Source organism: Passer montanus, unplaced genomic scaffold (assembly GCF_014805655.1).
Source record: "Passer montanus isolate IOZ18808 unplaced genomic scaffold, ASM1480565v1 scaffold32, whole genome shotgun sequence".
Lineage (NCBI taxonomy): Eukaryota > Metazoa > Chordata > Aves > Passeriformes > Passeridae > Passer > Passer montanus.
The window spans coordinates 7824893-7838171 of record NW_024367930.1 but is presented as its reverse complement, the minus strand read 5'-3'; the positions used below and the strand labels follow the sequence as shown (position 1 = coordinate 7838171).

The 13279-nt window shown below is 47.5% G+C and overlaps 1 protein-coding gene across 1 annotated transcript in view; it reads left to right on the top strand.

The window, feature by feature from the left end:
• The first annotated feature begins 2399 nt into the window (after positions 1-2399).
• Positions 2400-13279, top strand: part of EEPD1 (endonuclease/exonuclease/phosphatase family domain containing 1) — a 62413-nt gene continuing 51533 nt past the window's right edge. The window contains exon 1 of the mRNA XM_039715101.1: positions 2400-3253. Within this exon, the coding sequence (XP_039571035.1) occupies positions 2400-3253 (854 nt within the window). The remainder of the gene's footprint in view (positions 3254-13279) is intronic.

Genomic DNA, 13279 nt, shown 5'->3' with positions numbered 1-13279 from the left:
TTCAAGACCTTTTCACATTTTTTGGTGCTTTCCTGAAATGTGCCAAAGGTTGACTCAGATCTCAGCAAGCTTCCTGTAACTGCCAACAACAACAAAAAATATGGGTATGGGACTAATGGAATGATAATCTCCTCATTCTCCCCCACAGCCCACATTTCACATTAGCATGAGGTCATACTCAGGATTAGGTGATGGGACACTTGTTGCATCCCTCAGCTGCATCCAGTCTCACAGGTTATTTTGGTGCTGCAGATTCAAGTAATGTTGAGTAGTTGCTGTCAACAGAAAGTGCTGGACAAAAGGGACATCTGTTTTCCTTCTGAAGATGCTCCTGCCTTTTTTTCTGAAACACAGAAAACCTAGTCCTGCCTGCAACGTAGATGATGCCTCAGATGGATTTTGGGGCTTTTCAGCTTCAAAACTTAGTTAATGAGCCTGGATCAATGCAAAACAACGTGCTGTAGAAAGCCAAAGAGTGTGTTCTCCATTGAGATAACAGCTTGTGGAGCTATTACTGTAATAGTACTGCCTCGCAAAGAATACTCATTTCAATGGTTAATTGTTTCCAGCTCTGTGCTGGTATCGTCCCAGCAGGAACAGGCCCAGCATGACTTCTGCTGCATTGGCCGCTGCTATCGCAGCGCACAGAGCGCTTTCCAGCAGACGTGGAAGCATTTAATCACCTAAGCGAGCACTTGCTGCGCTCCAGCAGCCACAGAGAGCCAATGCCCTAATGCAGCCCGTGCCCTGATGCAGCCAGCAGCATTCCCGTAATGATAATTTGCTAACTCCGCTGCTGGGGCGAGCAGAAGGGAAATGCGCGATGCGCAGCCGAGCATCCGGAGCCAGGGTTAAAGCACCCGTGTCTCTGTGCGGTCTGAGAGCCTGGTAAAGCCTGGTGCAGCCTGTGCTCCCTTAAGCACATCACATTCTCCTCGCCAAGAAGCTGAATAAATGTAACTTTTTGTTTCAGGTGGATCCAAATAATTTCCATTCGCTTGCCATGAAAAATACATGTACAAGCTGCTATTGGAAGTGGTTTCATTTTCATTAGAGGGCAAACCAAGAGTCTTGGTGTTGAAAATACATATGTACCACATTCTATGCAGCTAAAACAAACACACAGAGAGACTGTCAGCACCAGGCAGCATCAGGGCACATAGCTGGCATCTGCAATCATATGTTTGCTCTTTCTTTCAATTCCCCCTTCCTTTCAATTACACCCACCAATTATATTTCGATTCATTGACATTGCAGTCACTCCTGTGTGGGCACAGTCAAGCTAGTTTCAAATGAGCTAATTTGGCTACAGATAACATTGCAGACAGTGCAGCATGGGACTGGATGCAGTAGAAACTGGGTAAATATTTCAGTGGCTTAACCAAAATGGGCTGTGGTGGGCTGCTGTGACTCTCAGTGCTCGAACAAACTATGTTAAAGCCAGCTGAGGCACATGGGCAATACACAGCCACGATTTCGGTGCAGAATGAGATTACTCTCAGGCAAGGGCTAGGCATGCTGCAGACCACTACCCTGGCTGAGGCAGATCTAGTATACAGATCTAATGCGTCCAAAAGCATCATTCCGTGGGGAGTTTCAGTTTGTTCAGCACTCTTGTAATTGTTTGCAATGTTAAAAAAACAAAAAACAAACAAACAAACAAAAAACCAAAAACAAACAAAAAAAAAAAGAAAAGGAAAAAATGCAGGCTTTACCCCGATGTATAAAAAGCATAGTGCCTGCAGGAGCACAAAACCAGTGGATATGATTGATGAAGCTTTCATGAGGTCTAAAAACACACGTATGCCCCACAAGATGCAGCGACGAGCCCAGGGAACTTCTGGGACAGTAATGCTGCAAGGAGCGTCTAAGCAAACACCTGAGAGCTCAGCGTCCTTTCCCCTAGGGACGGAAAAAGCACTGGGGACGCTCTTAGTCCCCCTGTGCCCACGCGGGAAGCAGGAGGAGGAGGTCAGCCTTCCTCCTCCTCCTCCTCCGCCGCGGGCGCTGGGGCCGTGTCCCCCCGCCGGGGGCCCCGGTGCCGCGCCCCGCCTCGCCCGGCCGAGGGGCGGGGGCTCCCGCAGAGCTACTACTGCCGCCCGCGGGGAGCGGCGGCTGCGAGCGCCGGGGGCCGGAGCGGGGCCGGGCGGGCAGCGGCTGCGGAGGCTCCTCCTGCGCCGGAGAGCGGCAGTGCCCGAGGAGAAGGAGGAGAAGAAGGAGGAAAGGCGCGGGGGCCCCTGGGCGGGGAGCAGGGTTCCGCCGAGCAGGCGAGCGCGGCGGAGCGGGGTCTGTCCGCAGCTGCCCCGCCGCCGGCCGCCCGCGGAGGTCCATGAGTCGCGGGCGGGCAGCGCCCCGCGCCCGCTCCCCCGGCTCCGGCAGCGGCCCGAGGCGGCGGTGAGATGGGGGGCAGCCTGGGCTGCCACCGCTCCATCCCCCGCGACCCGGCCGACCTGTGCCACAGCCGCAAGTTCAGCGCGGCGTGCAACTTCAGCAACATCCTCGTCAACCAGGAGAGGCTCAACATCAACACGGCCACGGAGGAGGAGCTGATGACCCTGCCCGGGGTCACCCGAGTGGTGGCCCAGAACATCGTGGAGTACCGCGAGTACATCGGCGGCTTCAAGAAAGTGGAGGACCTGGCGCTGGTGAGCGGGGTGGGGGCGGCCAAGCTGGAGCAGGTGAAGTTCGAGATCTGCGTGAGCAGCAAGGGCAGCTCGGCGCAGCACTCGCCCAGCTCCGTGCGCAAGGATCCGGCCTCTGAGCACCACCTGTCCGCCACCAAGATCAACATCAATACGGCCACCCCGGCACAGCTCATGAGCATCCGTGGCATCACTGAGAAGATCGCCAACAGCATTGTGGACTACCGTAAAGAGCATGGGCCCTTCAAAAGTATCGAGGACCTGGTGAGGATGGACTGCATCAATTCCTCCTTTCTGGACAAAATCAGGCACCAGATTTTTGCAGAGCGCTCCAGGCCCCCTTCAACAAATACCAATGGTGGCCTCAACTTCACGGCCAAGCCTCACCCCAGCCCCACCTCTCTAAGCCTCCAGAGTGAGGACTTGGACTTTCCTCCCGGGGGTCCAACCCAGATCATATCCACTCGCCCCTCTGTGGAGATGTTTGGGGGGGTGAGAGATGGCAGACCCGTCTTCAGGGTGGCGACGTGGAACCTGCAGAGCTGCTCCATCGAGAAGGCCAACAACCCAGGCGTGCGGGAGGTCGTGTGCATGACGCTGCTGGAGAACAGGTAAGAGGAAGCACCCGGCCTGCAGGCCCAGCTCCATGCAGGATTGTAGGCTCGTGCCTTTGAGGTTTGGGCACTGTAGAGTCTTGTTGTGATCCTAGTGGGACTCACTGCTTCCCAGGATTACTAAATGTTTCCCACTTCTTGCATGAAACCGTGTTTGAGTCATAACGCTGGGACTGTAGAGGCTGTCCCTGCATAGAGCTGCTGTGACCCTGGATAGCACTGGAGCTCCTGAGGAGGGTGTGTGTGTACACACAGCTGTGCAGGGGGGACTGGGCTGTTGCAGTCACCTTAGGCCTGTTAATGGTTGGTCAAGGATTGTTTCTCCATTAAGAGCCTTTTGAACGTGTCATGGAGAGCTGTTCCTGCCAGAAGCTGGGGGGCAGTAGCAGAAGGGCTGTGTAACAGGTGTGGAATGCCACAGCTCGTCCCACAACGGTGACACAGCTTGTTAATGAGTGGTCATGGGGCATCTCCTGAGCTGGAGGGACTGCTCATCCTTGGGGATGTGAGACATGGAGCACCTGCCTGGGAGGCTGTGCTGTCCTTGTGCCAGGCTTTGTGCCCTGACTGCACTGAGCACTTGGTGCTGTGGCAGACAGGGTGGTACTTCAGGTGTTAATGCAAAGCTGAGAGTTTGGGTTTTGTTTTTTGTGTGTAATTAGGCAAGAGTGCTGGGGATATCTGTCATGCTAAACTTTCTTCTGGACACAGAAATGTAGATTGCAATATGCCATGTGTCAAATCTGTCCCAGCTGATCTGGCATTTAGTTTACAACAGAGGTAAAGTTACTTTTCTCTCTGTCTGTGACTCAGACTTCCAGCAGGAAATGAATATGGGCAGGGGACTCTTGGGCTTCTGCAAAAGGGATGTTGTGGTGAGGGGAAGTGCTCATGATCTGTTATCTCTGTCCTTTTCCAATAATATGCTGAATAACAGCTCTTGTCGGTGTGGTTGCAGAGGTCAGGCATGCGAGCAGGATGGTGACAGTGATATGCAATCCTGTGCTGCACTACGGTATTTGTGGCCAGGGGTACCTCTGCTGTGCACTGCTTGGGAGTATCAATTTCCGATGGTCCCTCATAGGAAACATCTGTCATCTCACAGCCATCACTGTTTGATACCCAAAATGAAGATGGTAGACCAGCAGGGTTATTGAGATGTTACACCGATGGCTTCAGCCTAACATCTGTCAGTGTTCTGCTTCGCTAGTTCAGGTGTCCTGTGCTTTCCTGTGCTTCCCTCTTTGTCTTTACTCTGTCTTGCTCTTTTTTTTTCTTGGTTTTTTTTTTTTTAATTTTCTTTTTTTTTGTGTGTGTTTTGTTTTTTCTTTGTTTGTTTGTTTTGGTAAGGAGGTTTGGAAGAAAAGTGACTTTAGTGATTTATTTATGTTCTTTATATAGTTTTGGTAAGGAGGTTTGGAAGAAAAGTGACTTTAGTGATTTATTTATGTTGTTTGTATATAAGGAATTTTTAAGGACCTCCTCCAGTAAAGTGCTAACTGTCACTTCCACAACTTCAACATTTTGGGGGAAAAAGCTCCAAACAAGATGGCCCACCTATTACAAACACCAGGAAGATGTAGTGGCTTATAAAATAAAGCTGCCTTAGCCCAAGCTGGCCATTGTGTGTGCGGAATGTGGCCCTAGAAATTAGTTCAGTTTTTGCCTTTAGACTGCATGGTGCTCAGTTTCTGTGCAGCTTAGCCAACAGGCACTTAGTTGTGCTGGGTGCTGTAAAATGTCTCCTGGATACTTTGAAGTTTCAAGGGAGCCTGGTAGAGTACTTGTTTTTGTTCTGTTTTATTGCACATATCTGTGTCATCAATCACACAGGGTGAGTACGATGCAATTGTTTTCTGTACTTGATCCAATTTGTGATAATGTGAGAAGCTGGAAAGAATTGAGAGCAATGTGCATCCACAGACAAGCCTGCAAAACTTTCCTGGGAAAATAAATGTGGGAACAGAAAAAAAGCAACACTATGCAGGAAAAATATATACATTGGGAAAAGCCATACTCAGCAACTCAGGGAGAAATTTCCTCTTGCTTGTGTGAGCACTACTGGGGTCAGTGGAGCTTTGCAGCTGTAAAACAGCCTCAGCTGAGGCCAGAAATTGCCTTCATTCTGTTTTTGGACTCCATGGTCTCACTCCCAGCTCAGGTTGTGTACCCTGGGAATGGACAGACTGCCTTGCAAGCTAATCTTTGCCCAGGTAAATCAACTTCAGTAGACAGTCAGCTGGAGAAATTCACCTTTTGCTTCTCCAAGCAAGAATATATCACTGGGGCTCACCAGCTCTTCAGCCTCACAAAATCCATGGGTGTGTTTTCAAGGTGCTCTGTGGGTGTCCCACGTGTGTTGCTCAAGTCCCCAGCTGTGACCCACGCTGGAGGTGGATCTGGAGGCTCTTTGGCCTGACAGTAGGGGCTCTCATGAGCTGTGCTACTGGGCACCTGCTTGCTGCTGCCCTGATGTGCAGGAATAAGTGTGCTCCTTCATGCTGGTTCCTTACAGTCAGGGCTGGTCTCAGGTAGTCCAGGATGCTCTCAGGAGCTGGAGTACTCTCTTGTTGCAGTACATACAGCTGGAAGAGCTGCCTCACCAGGTTTCTTAAGTCCAGAAATAAAGCACAGCAAGTCAAGATTAGTAAAACTGTGATTAAAAGAAGATTAGTAAAACTGCAAAGAATCTAAATTTTATGTATTGGGGACTTTTATGCCAGTTAAAAGGCTTGCTTTGGGCCTTGCCTTGGGGTTTGCTTTTTAAAATTTTGTTGGTTGGTTGGGGTTTTTTGTGTTTTAACGACATGGTCAAGTAGCTTTAAAACCTCTTGGGGTTGTTCTTTCAGGTGTTAACAACAGGGAAAAGTACTGCTTCTTGCCAGGTGAGGCTAGAGGCTGTGCTCCTCCTGTCTTCCAGCCCTTTGCATTGAGGGAACAGTTGTGCAGGAAGGAAAGAAGGCCGGACTTTCATTCAAGCTAAACAAAAAGCAAGAAAATGTCATATTGTAACCTACTGAAGGGAGGAGAGAAAAAAAACCCAAACCTAATTTAAAGTCTCATACTTGTTCCCAGAAGTGCTAAATTTCTGAAGAGCAGTGAAGGGAATGTACACTAAATCAGTAAGCATGACTACTACTGCTAAGCTATTTTGAAATTCATTGCTGTAGTGCAAAAATAATGAAATACAGCAAGGTCCTCACCCTCTTTTCTCATATTACAAGGATCTATGTTTATCACAGTGTTTGAAGTGAAGGAGCGAGGTGTTTTCATTCAGAGGACTAGAGGGTAATTTTAGAAGAGCTTAACATGATGAACGAGGAGGCGAGCATGACACATAATTGGATTGAAGTATCAAGTCTGGGGTGAGTTTGCCCAACCCTGCAGTGTTTCTTGCAGGTGGTGTTCTGAAAATCTGGGATTTATTGACAAAGAGTTGGTCTGTCTTGGGGATGCAGGTCATCCCCTCTATCTGACCTCCATGTCCTCCCCATTCTCAGGGGGAATGAGGGAACTGACTGCTTCTTGTCACCAAAAAAATAAAGAAAAATGTAGGGTAAGAGCAGCATGACTAAAAGGACAAGTTCAGGTCAAAGGCAGCAAGTGTTTTTGTGGAGAATATGTAGCCCCATGTTCCCAACCCCAGAGGATGTTCCCTCTGGACAAGGATGGTGGAAGCACCCTAGAACTGTCTCATACCCCAGGTCCATAGGGAAGGCTACTTTTGCCACTCCTTTTCCACACCTGCCTCAGGCCTGTCCCTCTTTGCCATAAACTGAGCTCGTGGCTCCTGTGACACCCTGTGACTGCTTTCTGTGGCTGTCAGGGTGCCAGCTGGATGACCCCATGAAGAAGTGTGGGGCAGGCATGAGCAGCACCAACAGACAGGGGCACTGTAAAGGTGTGGCTTTGTGCTTCAAAGGCTGCAAGTAGCCAAGGGCAGTGGTCAGCTGTGCACCTTCCCCAGCATGGCTTCTGGTGGAGGTTTTCCAACTGGTTTTCACGATGCTTTGTAATGCTGAGCAGCAACTTTGTGAAGACCTCTTAACTTTTTTTTTTTTTTTTTTTGGAAGCACACTTTGCAGTTGACTGAATGAAAATTGATAGGGGGTATGAAGGCCAGAACTTGTACTCTATCTGAAGGAGGGGGACCATGTGTCAAGATGATGGTGGGTCCAAAGGTCCACAGAGCCCAGCTCCTCTTCCTTTCAGATGTCAAGCAGTTCAAGCTGTTGTTTCCTGCTGCTGCTTTCTTTGGGCAGCTTCTTGGTGTGGTTACATCTTCTACATGCAAAAAGTGTAAGTAATAAAGCCTTAACACTTGTCACAAAAACTGCCAAACCACAGAAGAGCTCAGGTTGAAAGTGACCTGAGAATATCATCTGACCCAGCCTTTCCTGGGGAGGGGAGCCTGGATGAAATTATCTATCCCTGTGTCCAATCACACAGGCTAGAGGTTTGAAAACCTCTAGCAATGTGGTTCTTCTGCATCCCTAGGAGGTTGTTCCAGTGATTGACTCTTTTCACTTTAAAAAAAAGTTATAACTTGCATGTCCGTAGAGTAACAAACACAAATAGCAGTATAAGGTTTGTACTTAGCACTGTTTTTTTTTTCTTGGCACGGACAGCAAGCCTTAGGAACATGTCAGTCCTTTTTTCTTCTCAAGGTTTGTAACTGGTGAGCTGTTTTCAGTTTGGTTAGACAGAAACATAGAGGTCTCTCAAAGGCAAGAAATTAATCTCAATTTCTGTGTCTGGGACTTAAATCAGTGTTCCAGCTGGGGGAACAGTAGGTAAACCTCAGCCCAAAATTGCTTCCTGGGAGGCAGTGGGTGGACAGGTAAGCCCTGGGTAACCCTTGCTGTGCCACTATGCTTGAAAGTTCCTCTTCTTAGCCTTACCTGCCCCAGGAGACATTAAGCACATCCTCTTGACACCTAATAAAAAAAGAGCTTTCTGAGCTAACCTCTGAAGCAGCCTCTTCCTATTAAGACAGGAGGAGAAGTTAATCTTGCTCCGGCCCCTGCACTAGGTGCTGGAGGCAGGAGAACCACTTTTCCCATTGTTCCCCTCCACTAAATAACAGGGTGGGACTTTTACTTTCCAGTCTCTTGGTCTGGGCTGAGAGGTGTGGTTTTACAAGGGGCAGCTCTTTGCTACTGGGCCTTGTTAACTTACTTGTGAAGGGGTATGGTGTGGTACTTTGCCTCCTGGGAAGTATTGGGTTTCCCATCAGGACAATGGAAAAAGGTTACACCCTCATAGAGCAGACATCATGTAATTTATCATGGTTGTACTTGCACACTTGCTTGCACACTTCAGAGGCTCATCACCAGCTTGTATTTGTTGTTTCTGTGCTGTTGCTGAAGCTCCCAGTGGTTGGTAAAAGCCCTGAGGTGCATCTGTTTTATATCTCTTTCTTTGTAAAGCTACGTGGTTTTTCCTCCATTGGGTTAGCCTGGAGCCTTGCCAAGAATAATTCCCCTGCAAGAAAAGATCAGGAAAGAGGGCCTGGCTCGAGTAACCCAACCATGCTAATAAGTCTTAAACAGCAGAAGAACAAATACACCCTCTTCTCCTTATGTAATAGAGAGGAAATCCTGCCTTCTTTAACTTCAGAGAAAACTTAAGAAAAAAAGGAATTGTTAGATGATATCATTTATGTGCACTTCACAAAGGATTTGAATGAGCAGTAGAAAAAATGAAGCATATAAAGCCACCATTAATTTGCACTTTCTGATACCTCAGAGGACAAAAAAGTGGGGTGATGGAAGAGCTGTTGTTTTGGGGATTGGCTTTTTTGTTGGTTTTTTTTTTGGCCTTCACCTGCATGAGATCAATGATATTTTACCTACTGGAGACTAGTGGGAGCCTTGAACTGCCTTCTGCATACCATCTGGCATGGGAAATAGCAGATCACACCCCGAGATATGTATTTTCCAGTGAAATAAAACTCGAACTGCCTTCTGCATACCATCTGGCATGGGAAAGCAGCAGATCACACCTCGAGATTTGTATTTTCCAGTGAAATAAAACCCAACTGATTTACTCCTGTTCAGGATTTGGCCCATTCCTTTGCCTGTGTAAAATCAGATTAATCTCCCAAGCTTAATGCTGAAGAGCACTGCCTTCTCCCTGGGGATTAGGGCTCCTCTGAGGTACTGCTCCCATCTTGGATAGGGATTCCAGCCCCTTCAGGAGGACTGCTGCTGGGGGAGCAGGTGATATCAGTTTCAAATTAATAAAATAAAATTAATTTAATTCAAATTCCAAACTTTTGCTTCATGTGGATGCAGTACTGAGCCCCTCTACGAGGTACAAGGGCACCACCTGCACCTCCTGAAGGAGGTGGGTTGCTTGTTTGAGTTACTTTGCAACTCCCGGGTTTTTGCAGAAGAGATCAAAAGCAGTGGGTGGACTTGCAGCAAGACTGTGGAGGGTGTACGCCATCCCTGTGGCCAGACACTTGGAGAAGGCATCTGGAGCCACGTGCTCTGCAGGAGATCTCAGGGGTGAATGCACTGAGCTAGCTGCTTGATCTCTGTTGCCACAGCCCCCACAGCTTTCCTTCCTCAGACATGACATAGGAATGTAGGACAGGCCCTTGAAATTACCCCCGAGTAGCCTTTCGAGGGATTTTCTGTTTTAAAGGGAGATCTGGGCATTGTTTTAACTTTGCACAACTGCAGTTTCAGCGTATTTCCTGAACATTCAAGAGCTGTATCCAACCAGTCATTTTTATCTGCTTTAAAGTTGAGAATGTGGCTGAAAAAAAAGTATAGTTAAAGGCTGGTTTATCCATATAAAATAAACATTATTCTTCTCCTTTTTAAAATTATAACCATGCCCTGCCACTGTTACTTGTGCCATAAAGCTTGACTAAAATGAAACAGATTAGTGGGGAAAGAGTTTATTCATATGTTTTTCTTTTCTCCCAACATGTCTAATTGATACATCTGGCAGCACTTAATGGCCACATAGTTTCAATCCATGCCTGCTTGACTATTTTGCACATGTTATTTTGTGTCACTGGATTCATGTTTCACAGTGCAGGTATTTTGGTGAACCAGAGCTGCCAGCTTATTCCTGTAGATCCTGCAATGTTTACTTTATTCCATGTGGCAAAGATTAAACGGGTTGGCTGATTTATGGTAATAAATTGGTGAATTATTAAGTGATGTTGTACTGCCTGTTCCCGAATCACAAGCAGAGGCCACAAGGCTATAGCCTCATTTTGCTTGACTTCTCAGAAATCTTATGCCACATGGCTGTAGGAGACAGACTAGGTATGTACAGGGTTTTGTCCTCTAAGCAGAAATATTTAATGCTTCGTGATTTTTTTTCTGTGGTTTGGGAACTTGCAGTACAGCTGCAGGAAGGGTGGTTTTCTAACTTTGTCTTTGAAAAGAGCAATAGGACCATTTCCATTTCTTACTGGGAAAGAAGAACCAAGGGACTGCTAAGTTCCTGACAAGGTGCAAGCAAAAACTTGGTCATTTGCTGTTAACTAGGGGAAAACACGGTCTCTCAACCAAGTGTTGGTCTAGCACACTGTGAACATGGGTCTCCAGCAGTGTTAAACAGGGACACAATCTGAGACACAATCAGTTTTTTTTTCAGATTTAGCTGTATCCTTCTTGATGGAGTTGAGCTTCAGTGTGTTCCCTACAGCTTCGTTGTTAGGAGGACCCTGCTTCTTTAGCCTTTAATTAATGTTTCTTTGGGAACATGATTTCAAGAGTTGGCTGGATGAGCAGAGAAGAGGTGATAGGTCATAGATTACAGTGTGCATGTAACTTTATTTTTAATTCACATTGTTCTTTATTGTAATGCAAGTGTAAGCTGACAGATGGAAGCACAGTGTCCTTACTGAAATAATTACAATATGCTGCAGTAATTTCTTAACACTATTATATGGTGTGGTGATGGAGACAAGAACCATGGCACATTAATAATAACAGTGCTTAAAAATAGGAACACAATAGCTTCTTCACTTCCAGATTTTTTTTTTCATTATTATTTTGCAGAGGTACTGTGCTTTGTTTGAGTAATAGCTGGCGATGCCCATTGATTTATCAAAGAGTAAAAGTGCATGATGGCTTTGGTGAGGGGAGGGGTAGACATACCAGAGACCTCCTTTCTCATGTTTGTCCTCTCCTTCATCTCAGGCTGGGTGCTCTACGGTGGATTCTAAAATGCCTTGTAAGGTGCCAAGAGCATAGTGGGCATCATATCAGTGGTAGATAAATATGAAGGGAATATGTAGCTGTGGTAAAAAAGGATATTTTCTGTCAATAAACTGTTTAATCTCACCCCTGGCATATACAGCATATCCATGTCCTGGTCAGACCATGTGAGATTTTCAAATGGCACGAGTGTTTTGAACTGCTCGGTCACCGGCAGGGAGGCTCCGTGCCGCTGACCTCCTTTCCCTCCCTGCTGCTGGGGGTTTGTGCAGGAAGGAGCCTGGTGTCAGCACCAAGCTGTTATTTTCAGTGCCTCTGGTAAAATTATTAGAGGCCATTGAGCAGGAGAGAAATAAGTTTACCCTGCATGTGCCCCATATGCGTGCATGTTCCAAAAGTTCAACTGTGTATAGAAGTATAATTTAAAAAACGATTGATTCCTATGGAAAAATACTTCTGGGGTTACACTGTCGTGTGTGCTAGGGATGGCTGAGAACACTGTGGATGCTGGCTGTGCACTGTGAGTGCGGTGGAATTAATGCAGCCTGCTTGTGCAGAATGGATTGGAAGCCCTCTGACTGAGGCCGTCTGGAAGGGAGCCTCATGGCTGTGCAGGCTGTCTGTCTGTTCTGTCCCTGTGTCTGTCACGGAGCTGGGGGGAGAGCGCAGTAATGCCCTTATGCTCTTTGTGGTGAAAATCCCAATGGGCAAGGCTGTACCTGGGAGCAGCTCTCCCCGTAGACTTATGGATGCGGGTAATGAGGAGCAACCAGAAAATTTCCTTTTCCTTCTGCGTGACTATTTTGCTCCCTGTTTTTAGAGGTGTTTCAGGTAATGTGATTAATCTCCTGTGCAAATTTAGCTACAACAGCTGTCCGAGCCATTCACAGCTGAGCGGGTTTTTAATGGGTTACTGAAGAGCTAATTGATCAGCTCTGCTCCGGCTGCGTGAGGCAGTGCCAGCCTTCCTGCCCTCAATCCCCCGTGCTTGCTGCACGCCGGTCCTGCAGAGCCGCCCTTCCCTCCGCTTCACGAGGCGGGAGAATAAAAAAGCTGCTGCTTTTGCCTTCAGACTTATCCTCCACTCCTCGGTATTTATAGCTCCGCCGCTCCCCTGCGCTTCCGTGCCGCTGTGTCGGTCACAGCCCTGCGGTGCGGAGGCGCTCGGCTGCCCGGGGCTTGCTCCAGGCTCCCTTGAGGTAATTGCCGGTCAGTGCCCGCTCTCCAGCTCAGGCTTGGCTGGAGTAAAGATTAGCCACCTTTCTGCCAAAGTGGAAGCAGCGTGCTGTTGGATACGCGCTGGATGTTAACTTAGAAACCTTATATTTGGTTTCTTTATTTATTCTATTTAAACAAATAAGACCAAGTGTGGTTCCGTCTCAATGCCTCTGAGTTGCAGGGTGTTGTGTCAAAAGCAGGTCTTAATTAGGTGTTGAAAAATGAACTGTCAGGCAAGTTTTCCTTTCATACATGCAAGGCAAGTTCTTCGGGTTTGCTGTCAAACCTACTGCCTGTAGAATGTTAAATGACTGCCTTACTCCTCCTTTTTTCTCCTTCTAAGCAGGCAGAAACATGGAACAGTGTGAACCCCTGTCAGGGAGGATAGTCTTAGCTGGGAACAACCCATGTGACTTATTTTAAAACAGTCTGCTTTTCTAACAGGGCAGGAAATTTCCAGTGGTAATCCCATTTTAAGCTAATATGGGCAGATACTGCTCTTCCACTGGACACAGTGATGGGGTCCCTTTCTGTAAGGATTGCCTTAGGAAATCCTTGAGTTATTCCCTCTTGTGATGTGTGGGGCTGATGGTGGTGTGGCACATATCAGCACCACAAT